Source organism: Budorcas taxicolor, chromosome 13, assembly GCF_023091745.1.
Source record: "Budorcas taxicolor isolate Tak-1 chromosome 13, Takin1.1, whole genome shotgun sequence".
Classification (NCBI taxonomy): Eukaryota; Metazoa; Chordata; class Mammalia; order Artiodactyla; family Bovidae; genus Budorcas; species Budorcas taxicolor.
In genome coordinates, this window is record NC_068922.1 from 21,916,324 (window position 1) to 21,932,113 (window position 15,790).

The 15,790-nt window shown below is 36.2% G+C and overlaps 1 protein-coding gene across 1 annotated transcript in view; it reads right to left on the bottom strand.

Moving 5' to 3' along the window:
* NEBL (nebulette) overlaps nt 1-15,790 on the bottom strand; it is a 115,108-nt gene that overhangs the window by 59,091 nt on the left and 40,227 nt on the right. The window contains exons 8-12 of the mRNA XM_052651053.1: nt 12,494-12,607; nt 10,684-10,785; nt 6,796-6,900; nt 4,818-4,925; nt 2,106-2,216 (exon numbers count right to left, since the gene is read on the bottom strand). Of these exons, the coding sequence (XP_052507013.1) occupies nt 2,106-2,216; nt 4,818-4,925; nt 6,796-6,900; nt 10,684-10,785; nt 12,494-12,607 (540 nt within the window). The remainder of the gene's footprint in view (nt 1-2,105; nt 2,217-4,817; nt 4,926-6,795; nt 6,901-10,683; nt 10,786-12,493; nt 12,608-15,790) is intronic.

Below are 15,790 nucleotides of genomic sequence, written 5' to 3' on the forward strand. Positions count from 1 at the left end.
AAAAATTACAAAATCAAAACGACTGATGTAGCCAATTTTTTGTTTCCATTTTATTCAAAGATTTGTAAAACCAAATAATTTCCTACAGATTGATAATATATAGTCTGAATTTCAGCCATTTTAACATAATATTTTAAGTAGATCCAAATGTCTTTAATCTGTACATATAATATGGTTTTTTTGGTTTGTGCTAATGAATTTCTGTCTTCTTACTAACTGAATTATGAAAACAATGTCTATCTTAATCTAATTCAGCTAAGTTGCCTTTATGATTAACTTGTCAGATGAAAGATGAAACTTCCTTTAAGGATAAGAAATCACGTTCTGGTTAATTCTAGGGTTCATTTGATGTTATTTTCTCTTTGTCCAGTTTAATTAAATTAGCTGGTCCTCTGCTTAACTAATAGCCTACAAGACATTGTAATGACCCGCATGTAATTTTGGAAAGAGCTCTGGAGTTAAATGACCTGGATTCTTTCACTTGTTGGTCTTGTGACCTTCAAGAGGACTTTAAGTAACTGAGCCTTGATTTTCACATGGACAAAATGAAAATAAAAATACTTGCTATACCAGTATCGAGGACAGTTGAGGGAATCAAATTAAGTATAAAAAGATACATTATATCACAACAGAAATGCAAAAACCATAAAGAATGCAAAGACAATTTGAAGCTAAATGTTTACACATTTAAAGCGAACTCACAATTTCATTAAGTCATAAGTCTCTTTTTAAAATTAGATATCAGTATCAGTAACTTAATTAAAAGATTTTTAATCATAGTCTCTGGGCTTTTTTCTTATACTGGTGCAACATTCTAAATCAATAAGCCTAAAATAAGATTCATTCACAGAGAAAAATAAAAGAAAATGGCAATAGCATGTATATTAAAGTCACTTACAATTCTCAAAATAGATCTCATATTTTCATTTGTATGTAAATAATAAAAAGACTCTCTTTTAAAAAATGCATGTAAATAGTGCATATTATTTAAATAGAAGACAATAATAGCAGGAAGTTGTCACACGGTCAGCCTTTAACTTCAAAAAATTTTATAGGAACTAGAAGTGAGAAGAGATAGGGTAGCAAGAATTCTCTTCCATGATATGCCTACTTCAGCCCAGCATACATTACAACAGTGAATCATATTAAATTTCTACGAGTAGTTAAATGCTAAAGCCAGTTGGTATTTCGTTATTAAAGAAGTTCACAATGATTAACATCTATGCAGGTAATTGTACTCTGTTCCACTGGTTTAAGACACTTCTTTCAGGGATAGTTTCTTCAGTTCAAAATTTAGGATGAAATGGGTTCTCTGATGCTTTCTCTTAACTTAAAGAGAAACTATTTAAACAAAGAACTGAAAGAGTTTCAAGTTACTTAGAAACTATTTTTTTTAAAAAAAGCAGAAACAAAAACAAAACTTTTAAAACTGTGAACATGATATTTTTAATTGTTAGATTTGAGGGCCTTAATGTTCAACAAATTTAATAACATTGTGAGCCAAAATGTACCACTAAGTTTAGGGACTGGGGGGAAATGCTGCTAAGTATAAAATGAAAAATGGAAATGAATTCTTATGCTGTATATGCTAAATATATTATTTTTTCCCTACTTAGAACACAAGCCACTTATAAATGTACCATTTATCCAGACCTTCACACATCACCTCATTTCTGATATCAAATGTCATGAGAACGCTGCCGAGAAGTTACAGAAAAACCTGGTTCTAATATGTGGTTTATAATAACTAAATTTGAGAGAATCAAGCTAACCTCATCCACACTGAAAATATTTTTTTAAAAAACTAACTGCTATAAAGCTACTTATAGAGATTCTAAGCTACAAGCCAAACATAAAATCAAAGTATTTTTCAAGTTTTTCAAGGAAATCTGGGTCATTTCTTCCTTCAGCATTAAATGGAAATATTAACACTTTCCTGTTTTTAATGAAAACATAAAACTCTATTAGTAAAGGTCAAAGTGAAGGAAAGAGTAATGGATGAATAACTCAAAACACTGAATAAGAGAATTAGTAGAGAATTGATTAGCGCATATTTTCTGGGCTATTTCTCTTGCAGAACTATAGAGTAAATTGTACGATCATACCTCCTTCAGAAGGTTGGTGATGTACTTTACATGTAAAAACTCTGGAGTCTTGTCTAAATCCATTGATGACCTTCCTTTAATATCCTTCTCAAAATCCTCTCTGTAAACTTTCTGTAAAATAAGACCACATAATTTTAAATTTAGAAAATACCAGTGACAGTTGAAAAGATAACAGAACAAGAGTTCCTGGAACAAAATTGATGTTTTTCTTATATAATTATACTACCTCTGAGTCTTCTTACTAACAGGAAAAAAACTCCAACCTTAACATAATCTCTCAGATCACAAGCTACCATCATTCCTAATACAGAAATGCAACAGGAGGATATATTAAGCATGCATTTACATTCCAGGATTTCTTGGTGAGAGGAAAGTAAGTGAACCAGTACAGGAGAAAAATCAAGGAACCATGAGACCAGAATGGTACAAGGGTCCCCAGCGGGGGTGTTCCTGTGACTGAGGAAGAGGTACAGGCAAGTGGAGTGCAGCAGGGCCGGGAGAGAATGAGGGTAAGCCTGAGACACCAGTACCTCCTTCTTCATGTTGGACAAAAGCAACATGATTTTCGAGACCTGTGTCTCTCAGGTACATTTACCTGACAATTTCATATAGTCTTAAACTTCCAGAGAAGGCAAATGGCTCATGAAAGGAGAAACCTTTATCTGGGCTGTGGATCACTGACAACAAGGCAGAGGGAAATTAATTTGAAATCTGGCCCTAGCAATGACGGACACTAATGAGCACTAACAGCAACTAGCAGTGAAAGAGAAGAAGGTGATGTGAAGGATACATACAACACTTTATATACTGTTCTCGAAATGCAGACAAGGTGCTATGGACTGAATATGTGCCTCCAAAGCCCATATGTTGAACCCCTATCCCACCCACAACATGATAACATTAGGAGGTGGGGCCTTCAGGACGTGATGAGGATTAGATGAGGCCATCATACACGAGAGACTATGCATGGGATTCATGTCCTTCAAAGAGTCACTAACAAGCCTGCTTCCTTCCTCTCCCTGCTCTCCATCCTGTGAGGATACAAGAAGGCGGCAGTCTGCACCCCAGAATTCAGCATGCTGGCAGCCTGACCTCAGGCCTCCGGCCTCCACAACTATGAGAAACAAGTTTCTACTGCTCTAGCTACCCACTCTGTGGCACTTTGTTAGGGCAGCCCAAACAGACTGGAACAAAAGATATTCCAGTGAGCCATCCCATTAAATGTGGCTTTGAAGGGCTTTTGAATTTTGATCAAGTTCACCTGCTCTGTCAGTTCACTTAAAAAGAAATGACTGACTCGGGTAAAACAGTCACTGAATGGTTCTTGCTCAAATTCCCCTTTATTGGCTCAAGAAAACACGAGCTGTGAAAAATACAGGTAATTATTTTCTCCTCTCTCCCCTGAAGAAGAAATTAAACAACTCTGAAATTCAACAAGCCACAGTATTCTACATGCCCTTTGTCTGAGAAGATGAATCAAAACATTTCAACAAAGCACATGTAACGTTTACTAAATTCCTAGGAGGGTTTTGCTATCTAGAAATGATCATTTCTTGGGAATTTCCTGGAGGTCCAGTGGTTAGGGCTCGGTGCTTTCACTGCCAAGGCCAGAGTTCAATTCCTGGTCAGAGAACAAAGATCCCACAAGCCACTCAGTGCAGCCAAATAAAAAGAAAAAATAAATTATCATTTTGCCCTGTTTTGATGTTGTTTTTAAAAACTAGAAAAGATTTGCCCGTTGAGCATGTCTGGAGTCTAGCACAGTGGTTGTAACCAGCTGATAGTAACTGCCCACTACTTCTGTCCCTTTGAAGTAAAAACTTGGTTGTACCCACAAAAACTGGATGTGTCTGTAGACAAAACCATCTGTGTCTGGTGTCTTATGCCCCTCTGCCCACATTCACCCCCAGTGCCCCCCTCAAAAAAAAACAGCAGAAGAAATCTCATTGGGGTAGACAGGAACCAGTGTCAGGAGACTACGTGGATGTGACCTAGCATTATCTTAAGTAGAGAATTAAATGGACACGTAGAAAAAACTAAGCAACTTATAATTGATCTCTTGATGTCTTGAAACTTCCTTGAAACTTTCTGATATCACTGATTATTAGCCAGGGGTAGGGGGAGAATCAGTTAAATAAATTAACAGGAAAAAGGGAATCATTTATGACTTTTACCCATTACCACTTATTAAATATGTAATTTTAGGTAAGACAATTTTAGTGGATGCATTATCAGTCTAGGAATATACTTACCTAGCATCATTACCTTGAGAGGATTAAACGAGCCAACATATATAAAACATTCAGCCTGTCACCTAGCACAGAGTAAGTACTTAACAAATGTTAGCTCTATTCTCATTACAAAAAAAAAAGGTAAGTAAAGGAACCAGCCCTTTTAGTTTTTACCTGCTCGTCGTAATTTCACATGGACGCAGCCTGAAAGTGTCAATTTTATCATCACGGAATGCAAGAGCTCACCTGGCCTAGTATTCATATTTGCCAAATGGGAAAACTGGGAAACGGAGGGCCAGGAAAAAGAAAATCAATGACCTGGACTAGATGCCTGGGTCTACAGTGCAGATTCCTTGGTCTGGCCAGTGCAGTATACTTCCTTCCGGACGCACTAAGCCTTCTGAACCACTGTAATGGTTCCTTTCATTGACAAAACATCAAATTCGCACTAAACAGTTGACAGCAAAACAAAAAGACTCACCTCACTCTGCATCTTCTGAGCCTCCTTTGAAACTTGATACGACGGTGTCTCAACAAATTCAAGCATCGATTTCCCCTTATTTTTCTCATACTCTTCTTTGTATTTCACCTTCATTGAAAAAAAAGTATAAATGGCACATAAAGCTCACAAGCCCTTATATAAACAGAGCAAAGTAAAATATATGTGCAAAATCGATCACCCTGTTTTCTAAAAATCACAATATTCTGGCCATTTAGGTTGATCACTAGGTTGATCCCTGTGGTTAATGATATACAAAGAAAGGAAACAGGTAACATATTAAAGTTCTTAAGGGATATGAATGGTTTAGAATTAAATAATGTAGTTCTAGGACATGTATATGTAAACAGCTGGGACAGATAGATATATATCACACGTGGAGTTATATATGTATACACACATGCCATTAATATACACACATGTATAGGTATATATATACATATGTACATAGGTACATATATATATAAACAGAGATAAGACACAGAGAGGCTGAGACAGAGGATATAAGAGACAAAGAGAGATCACTGTGAAAACTTTGATGCCTATCAGTAAATCATGAACAAAAAGAAAACCCGAACTGCGACTGTCTGTTCTTCTGACAAAGGAAGGACAGTGTTCTTTGGGGCTGCTAAATTTTCCCACAGACACTGAGTGAAACACACACACAGAGCTTTTAGGTGACTTCCTTCAGTTTTGCTAAGCATTATTTAATTATATCATATCATGAATTATTTATTCATCATAATCAACCTTTATCTATTTCGGTTTATCAAATGATCAATATTCTCTATCTCCTAAAAACAAAAACTAGAATTATATTCTGCAAGCTGCAAGAGTGGTTGGCTTTTTTAACAATACACCTTTTTAAATTAAATTCATAGTTTTCATCATGATTCATTTTATTGAGATATGTATTTTCACTAAAATCCTTATATATAAAAATTACTTAATGAAATTGGTTCTTAAGTTGCATTATAATAAAAATAATTTTAGGGGCTTCCCTGGTGGCTCAGACGGTAAAGTGTCTGCCTGCAATGCGGGAGACCCCGGATCGATTCCCAGCTCAGGAAGATCCCCTGAAGAAGGGGATTATTTTTAAAATTAAAAATAATTGTAATGGTATTTAAATCCAAAAGAATCTTTTCAAAACAGAACTTTGTGGTAGCAGGACATATAACGAATTTTTTAATTCCTGTTTTTAGGAATATTTTTGTTTTAGAGAAGTATACTAGAATGATCAATGAAAGTGAACACTATGTTAGGGTAAAATTTTGTGGGGAAACAAAATAAAAATAAAAATCCAAAGATTAAAAAATGTATACTTCCATACCTTAAAGCAGAGCTGGTTTGTATATTTTTTAAATAAATGAAGGCAGATATCAAATCATTATGGAATTTATGTTCCACTGGGGTATATTTGAAAGAGTGATTTAAGTTTTATCTTAATAGATGCTGGAAATAATATCTTTTTTCAATTACTGAAATTCAGAATTTAAAAAGTTATCAACTTAATGTATTCAAGGAAAAAGATATTTTTAAAAGCTTCTTTCAGAGAGTACATAGACTTTCATAGTTGAAAGAAACATTAAGGCAAAATACACTGGTAAGATAATTTCCCATTTTTAATACACTTACAACAAAGCTGAAAAATTATAATAAACTTTATGCCTGGAAAATTATACTTGTGCAGCTCAAAATGACCAGCACACTATAAAAGTTTTCATTATTATGAGATTTGACCATTAATTAATTAATTAACTCTTATCTTGTAAGTTTTTAACTGTGTATAGTAACTATAATATTATGAAATGCCTGCCTGTCGAAACACGGTTCAAGCTTCCCTAACCTAATAAATATAGAGAGAACAGAGTTTGAGATTTTTCTCACGATGCACATCCTTTCCAGCGGTGGAGGTGCCGGCAGTGAGTGTTACTGAGTCCAGGCAGGGGAGGCCTCGTACCTGACTCTGGAGCATGGCATTGCCTTTATGGTGCAGGTGTTCCGCAGCATCCACATCAAAATGATACAGGCCTTTGTTTTCCTCAAAAACCTTTCTATATTCTCGCTAAAAATAAGAACACAAAAATAAAGTAAGAATAGAAGGGTCTGTTAAAAGCAACTAATAGGTAGGAGGGCACACTGAAAAACGCAAGCGAACAAGAGTTGCAAAGCCGCTCCTAAGTTCCCATCTGCTGTCAGCTGGTCATGTAGATTGCTGACCCTGAGCTAAAGCGACAATGAGAGATGGACCAGCTCTAGGCGGTCCATGTGAACAGCATCTAAAACACTCGAGAGAAGCAGAGGACTACTGGCTCTAAACACAACATCAATACTCTTTGCAGCACTGGGAAGTGACGGTGGAAAAGCCCGTAACTTGTGTGAGCAGGCAGAGTGGGCAAAATAAAGGCACTTGGCCTTGCCCTTATCCTAGAACAGAAATGCATTTATTAATAACTGCATCTACAAGAAGAGAAGGAAAGAGAGGAACAGATGAAAGGAAAGCTGGAGTCAGGAAAGGAAAAAAAAGTTGTATGTAATGGATCATAAGGAAAATGAGAGGGAGAGAAAGAATTCAACTAACTTTCCTAAAAGGAGAAGGCAGGAGGTGGCTGAAAGAGAAACCAAGGCATCTGGGTATGATTGGTCGAATTTTTAAGGTGAAGAAAATTTTTAAGGATTAAGACACTTTTTATATACAGACAAAAAGGTGGATTTGGAAGAGAACAGAATGGATAAGAATGCCAAATTTGGCAAGTGTAGGACTCTAAACATAGCAGGCAGCAAAAAGACAAACACTGCTTTATGATTTTTACCACTGGAGATTGGACACTTAGTAATTTTGCCTTATTTGGAAAACTTTTAGAGGTAAATGGTAACTCTCAAACACTCAGGTATACAGAGACTTAAGCTAGAGTTGGTTGCTTCTTCGACAATGAGGATTTCAATGAAAATGGCAATTTAGTGTAGAGTGGAGGGAGAGGCAAGCAGCATTAGAACGGGAGCAGGAACAAGCTAGGACACTGAGGCCTAGGATATGCTCCAGTGATCCAGAGTGAAACAAGAGGAGGCCTCAGTGCCAAGGATGGGAAGGATGGAAGCTCCAAGTGGCCTACACAGGAAAACTGCTTTCCCTGGGGACACAGCAAGGTCCCCAGAGGCATTTTCAGTCAATTAGGGAACTAAGACATGTATCGCCCAAACTCTAACCAGAATACTTTAAGGGAGAATAGCACCCCCAGGAAGCTCATGAAAATGTTCACATAGCACATCTTGACCAAAGAGAACAAGTTCTGAATTTTAGCTTCTCTGCTAATTTTTTTAAAAGATAATTTCAAAAAATAACAATATACTTAGAGATGTCATGATTTAATTAGAAGTAATTTTATAAAATATATTTATAAAATAGATATGAAAGGTATGTAACAAGCTAGGATACATTCCATTACTAAGTTAAAATCCAGAACTAATAGTCTAGAACTGTATCTGGAATAATGGTTATAGATTGAGAAAAGGTCAAAAAATACTGCCCGTCACTCAATGATCTATTTTAGTTACAGAGAACTTCAGAAACTCCTGTTTTAAAACCAAAGAAAATCACCCTATTTGAACTAAGATCTGCAAAAGAATGATCAATACTTGCTTTTTCTTATATAAGAGTCTCTGTTGCCTCCTAGTGGGAGTTACACAGAGTAACACAATATACACTTTTTTAATTTATGCAAAGTTAAAAAAAAAAAAAAACAACCTGAAAGCTAACAGTGTTCTATTTCTCAAAGAAAAATATCCCCTCCAATTTAATCAGTATGGTTGTACAAACTAATAAGGCACTAATTTTACTCTGCACAGTAAAATTTTTCAAATTACGATTTATATCAAAGACATTTAGAGGTCTTTAAAAACCAGCCATTTATAACAAACTGACAACTAATTCTGGTAGAATGCCTGTTTAAGCATTCTCTTACTCAATCTTTTACTAAAATTAAGTTGCCTTTATAAATCAACAAAATTCTAATTCTCTTTACATTAAAATTTAAAAGAAGGCAATTCTGACATATAATAAATTTGAACCAATGTAATATCGTGCAACTTTAATAAGTAGAGACTTCAGAGTAACAACTTTCTTGACTCAAATTTTCTCTTCATGAAGCAACCGGTCAGCTACAATTTTTCTATGGAGAATAAATATGATCTAGAAAAGATGAAGGCTTAAACTTTACAAGTGGTATATAAAACAAGTGTAAGACATGAATTTGATGAGTTTTCTCTAAGAGAAAATAAAAACAATTACTATTATTGTTTTTCACCACTATTATAAAATAAAGGTCAATATTTTCAAAAAGAAATATTGCCTATGAGTGGCCTACATTCTTCATGGTAATCCAAATTTTTGAATTACGACCATGACATTTTTACTGACTTATTTATACATGAATCCTCACATTCGAAGGAAATTAACCCACACAGGGATAAGTAAGAGTCAAGGTCAAACGCAAATGCAATGATCAAGCTGGATGAGCAAAGACTACCTATGAAGAAAGCAGAGGCTCAGATCTCAGAAACATACTGATTTTTAGAAGCACATCTCTGAGTCATGGTTAAAAATGTGCAACTGAAGCAGAGTCGCTCAAGAAACAGGAGCGTCTGTACAGAGGAGGATGAGCATTGAAATGGCAGGACAGCAGGAATTAAGTGTCCAGGGACCGAGTCTAATTCTGCACCTGACAGTCTCCCAACCTTCATCCCTGCTCAACAGGTGGGAAAGAATAATGGGCTGCTTTGCCTCCAAAGGCCAGTGATAATTAATTAATTTCCTCCATAAATATGAATTCACCCAGATAACATTTCAAGAAGAGGATTACAAAATAATGAACAGAAGCTTCAACATATCAAAGCCAAACGTAGACATTTTTAAACCTGAACTGAAGTTGTTATCTCACTATTTAATGGTTTGGGAAGCAGCTTATGACTATAGAGTTTTCTCATTCATGACAGTGGTCACATCTCCTGAAGAAGACTGTTTTCACTTTTTAACATTCTTTGACGATATACTTTGCCATCAAATCTGTGCCTGATCCAAGATAGATATATAATAAATGCAGATAATTTTTGAGTGAGTCATTATTACAATAGGCATAGAAATAACTTGAGGTCAAATTAGAGTTCATCATCCGGATGTGGGGCCTTCTGAGGTGTAGGAAACAGAGGCACAGGTGAGCCAGGGTCATCAGTAATGAGAGCCAGTGACATCAGGGTTCAGATGCTCTGTGTGTTGGAAAGAGCGTCTAAGAGCCAAGTTCTGACGCGATGGGCCACTGGGCAGCGGACACAGACATTTTAATTAGGACACCCTCCCCTCCTTGTTGTGTTGAAGAAAACACGGAAACCTTCACAAGACTAAAAGTACAGCAGCAGTGCAAACACTCTTGAGATTTATTTTTAGAGAAGACATAATTCAGACTAAGACAACTGTTATGCCACTGAGACCTTCTGAGTACCAGACACTCTGTTCTGGCCTGCATAAAAGATCGCTGACTTAAGAGCCTGACCTCCAAGTGACTTCAATCTACTACAAAGAAAGGGGAAGGAGAAAGACAGAAAGGATGCTCACATAAACACTTGGAAGAGTAGCTATTCCACAAGAAAGTTTGTATTCAAGAGATATTAAAGAGCCAGCTTTGTAAAGCAACAGCCTGGGTGGGATTTAAGCAACAGACACCAGTTTCCATGAAGTTAGTTACTGAGGCGGCAGTGAAGGCCAGGCTCGCCTTAGGAAGCAGGTGCACTCATAAGCGCTTCAGACACGCGGGCGCCACGGAGTCACAGGTCTACACTAGCCAAGGCCACTTACTCCACTTAGCATTTTGCTGACTTTCAAAGCGTGGTCTAAGAACAAGTCTGGGAGACCTGAAACTGGGTCATGCATATTCTCAAAGTCTTTCTTGTACTTCACCTACGAAAATAACATGGAACAAAACACCATCTAGGAGAAGAAAACACTATGCTTTTGCATTATGGCCATTATTATTTTAAACACAACCAAGTATTATTTAATGGTATTAAATTAAATGAATTCACAAGTAGCCACTAGATGGTGCTCATTTACTACTGAATGAAAAAAAGTTCTTCCCAGGGACTTGAAAGTATTTTGATAACTCCTTTTATTGTTTATGTGCTCAGAAAGGGTGATGTTAACAGAAAGAAGTAACTTTAACTGAAACTCTGCTTTCAGAAAATAAAGAAAATAGAAGCTTTACTCTTTAGAAATTACCATTGTCTTCCAATTATATTTTGTGTCAATTTTAGAACCTTTGTTAGTTTTCATTCTATTACAATGTAGACCTTTTCTTTTCAATCAATTGCTTTGGAAATATAAAATGTTAATAACAGAAAACATCAAGCACTTACTGCGACTCAAACACTTTTCTGTTTAAACATTTTATATGTATTAAGTACACTCCACAATCTTAGCAAGTAAACACTTTAAGTATGCCCATTTTACAGAGGAGGAAACTGAGACACAAAAAGACGAAAGTGTAATATTAGGTGGTGGAGCAAGATTCAAATCCAGACAACCGATTCTAAACCTTGAGCTTTGAATACCATGCTGGAGGTTCTTTTAAGTATATTCCTGCCCTATTTGCTTTATGCTTGTACACACACAAAAATAATCAAATAAGAAAAAATGAATTATTAGAATATTCCCAAAGGTCCTAAAAGACAGAAGGTGAAAGCGAAGTCATTTCCGACTCTTTGTGACCCCGTGGACTGTAGCCCACCAGGCTCCTCCATCCATGGGATTCTCCAGGCAAGAATACTGGAGTGGGTTGCCATTTCCTTCTCCAAAAGACAGAAACACCCATTTAAATTGCTGATAACAATATCTGGTTAATGAACACAAATTATAGTACCTTCTAAACAGGAACAAAAGTAAAATATACTAAGTTCCCCAGATGCAACAGGAGTTGAAAGGTTTAAATGCTCTAACAAAGGAAGTTCAACAACACTCAAACTTAATATTTAAAAAGGTACTCTATGCATCATTCAACTATAGTAAAGTAATTAATTTTTTCTATGTTTCTGTTTTTATACTCTTCCTAATTCTAATAAAAAATTAAGGTATCTTTTCTTATAAATTGAAACTTCATTTTTAAAGATATGAAATGAAAACAAATCTCACGAAGAGGTATTTCACAGAATTTACATAAGAGATAAGAAAGAATTTGTAAGCCATCTCAAGTACAATTTCTGGAAATTTCCTTGTGATATACTACTATGTTTCAGGTACATTTTACAATATGCACAATTTCATGAGCATAATTACATTTGCTAACTATTGCCATAATCATTAATTTATGATACTATACAATATTTTTCTGAAAAACTCTATAATCTATTTCTACTCTTGATCAGCTATAATACTAATAGTTTTGCTAATAAAACTATTCCTACTTATTAATTAGTAATCAGTAACACTTATTTCCCCCCCCAGAAAAGCTTCAAGAAAATAGGCTTCAGTGTTTTCTAAAATTATTTGGAAATTACATGATCTTGATTAAGTATCATAATTCCCACACAGCCAAGTCTATCAAAATAAGAATCAAAACATACTGAAAATAATATCCTGCAAATTACCAATCACGAGGCAGAAAGCAACTTACGTCGCTCGCCAGGGCAGTGGCCAGCTGACTTTGCCTAAAAGTAGCACTTTCAAGAGGATTGTAAAGATGTTTCTTATCCTTCATTTCATTATCAAATTTTTCTTTGTATTTAATCTGCCATAAAAGAAAAAAAAACAGGAAAAATTACATAGCACATTTACCTTCAACCTTTCAAAGCAACACATTTGATTTCTAATTAGATCAGATAAAAGCTACCTTAAAAATGTATGGCAGCAGAGTTTAAATACCTGGTATTTCCCCCCCATATAAAGCTTAATTAGGCATAAAGGGTTTTTTTTTTAATTAAAAAAACACCTCTACTTGAACATGGATCATAAATGCAATTAGGCATGAACTCAAATCCTATTAACAAGAATTACATAGAATCTCAGGATTTAAAAATGTCAGTTTCCAGTTCTGCATTCCTAACATCTATGATCAATTAGAAATCAAGACCACAAATGTCTTAACATCTATCACATTTAGAAAACAGGTCCCAAATATCAGAATTTGAATACGAATTTTCCTAAAAGAATGACTGCAAATGCAAGACAGAGCTCCTACCATGGTTTTTCTCATCATTTCCCGCTTATTAAAAAACTCATTGTTAGGGATTACATATTCTGAAACATCCTGGGCCTATTTAATGTCATTTATTATTTCTCTGCTTTCACTCCACAGCTGTGTTCAGTGGCAGAACCATCTCCAACTTTCACTGTGGATTTTATTTTTTTAACTAGTCTTAAGGCAACCAAACGTCTTCCCTTGTGGCTCAGATGGTAAAGAATTCTGCCTGCAAAGCAGGAGACTGGGGTTCAATCCTTGGATCAGGAAGATCTCCTGGAGGAGAGCATGGCAACTCACTCCAGTGTTCTTGCCTAGAGAATTCCATGGACAGAGGAGCCTGGTGGGCTACAGTCCATGGGCTGCGAAGAGTCAAACACAACTAAACAATTCTTTACTAAAATAAAACAAAAATAGCTAGTCTCATTTATTTAATTGTTTAACTGCTTTAATTCCTGTAGCCAGGAAAGGATGCAGGCAGGCAAAAGCAAAAGTAAGCTGTTTTGTCCTTTCATATCTTATTATATTATGATTCTTACACTATCATTTCTTTCTTCAGAATGCACATTTATCCATACATCCTAAGACTCTGCCTTGCAGAAACCTTTAGAAAAAAAGGTAGTTTGGGAACGGCTCATGTTACTCTTTGAATCTAGTGTGTACTGGGTGATGGTCTCCATCAGGGATACACGCTGGTGCCTCCAGGAGGGAGCTGGTAAAAAATCCTGGTGGGGATACGTTTGGAAAACATTTCAAGATGGTTGACATGCAACAGTTTCTGTTGCAGTTTCATTTGCTAATAATACTTTTTGATCATCATATTAGCTTATAATTTCAAGCAAAATCTCACTTATTATAATAGGCGAGGCCTCCCTAAAACAAAAAAAGCTTCAAGTTTTAGATTATTTTATCTTGAAATGAGGGACACCACCACCAATGCAGTCAATTTAGATCTCCTTCACTACAGTCCACAGTAACTGGCACCAAAGCCAAGATCCTCCCTACCTGGTCCTCTGCTAAACACGCAATTCCACTCCTCAACACCCTGCTGCTGTGGCGCTTTTCACAACATTCTAATCTGTGTTTTTGTCTCTTCTAGGTACCTGACAGGTATTCACTTGACTATGGTCATAGACTCTCTGAACTGACTTCCTCTAGAATGGCACTCCGGACTCAGCCAGATCCACCAACACTGTCCAGCGATCACGGAAAACATTATGCCGAATGCTGATGGTGCCAGGAACACTCTCAGCTGGTAGTTCTTTCCATCTAATCAACTGATCCTGCTGTGTAACATGGGCTCGCATCAAGTATCCTTTCAGTCACTCATAAGTCCCCAACCTCAGGTACCACGAGTGTCTTAGTTATGTATTAGCTAAATGGCAAGAATAGGTTCCATGATCCTTGAGCACAGAGAGTGCATCATTTTGCCTTTGTACCCCCTGTAGTTCTCAGCACCGTTACACTAAGCCCAGAGGCAACATGGAAGGAAGCATTACTTGGGAATGTCAGGTTCCACTGAACCCCGCTGCTATGTCATGGATCCTGGTCTTTTATGCTAAGCCCAAGCAGAAGTAGGTTCAAGCATGTATGTGACTCCATTAGATTTGCTTTTGGAAGAGATTACCAGCTCCAGGCCTAATGGGAGTGTGTCTGGGCTCACATCAGCATTCCCAAACTCAGGCAGGAAACGCATCCTAACTCAAAATAGGTATCCAACGCAGGCTCAATGTTTAATGAATACAGGAAGGAAAGAATCGTCATCAGTGAACTAGTTACAGTTTTTTCAGAAATATACATTTACTCGGAAAAAGCAAATGCCAGGTTTAACAACAGTTGAGAATGTGTCAGATGAATTCCGAAGTTAACACTCCCACTCTGTGTTGTATCTGCTCCTAGTGTAACGGTGCTGAGAACTACCAGGGGTAGTACAAAGGTAGAATGATGCACCCTCTGTGCTCAAGCACAGTGTAACCTATTCTTGCCATTTAGCTAATTTATAACAGAGACACTCATGGTATACCTGAGGTTTAAGAATATGAATAACTGAAAGAAAAGTTGATGCAAGCCAGCACTGCTCAGCTGAATTAACTGATTAGATTTAAATACTTCAATACAAACAGAACCCTGCATTTTTTCACCTGATGTTTTACAGGACAAACTTTAGTAACCTCTTCTTTAAGTAGAATATTTTCATTGATTTCTGAAAGATATAGAAGATAAATCTGAAGTATATTTTTACAAGCATATTGTTGTGAATAGTAACCTATTGTTAAAGGTGAATTTTCCCTGGAAATACGAGATTAGACTATTTTCTAAGTTTTGGACATAGTTGAATTATCTGCTCTCTCATTAAACAGTGAGCAGGAAATAGATTTCTATTCATTTTTGTATCCCTAGTACCCAACACAGTACTTTGAATGGATCTGGCACTTAATATATGTTCTTTAAAGAAATGTATAGATTAATGATGAAAGTGATAAGCAATCAACCATCTTTTCACACTCACACCCGCAGGTAGGTGTTGGAACTATAATACTCTAATTTCCCAAATCTGTTCCCCCAACACACAATCCCCATAGTCATTGCTAAACTGACTTGAACAACAATCTATTGGGAAGAGAAAAAAAGGTAAAAGGACATGAAAAACAAGATATAAAAATAATATATTGCATCTATATTATACTAAATACATATAAATATGTGTTTAAAAAGTGTGGTAGTTCCTGCCAC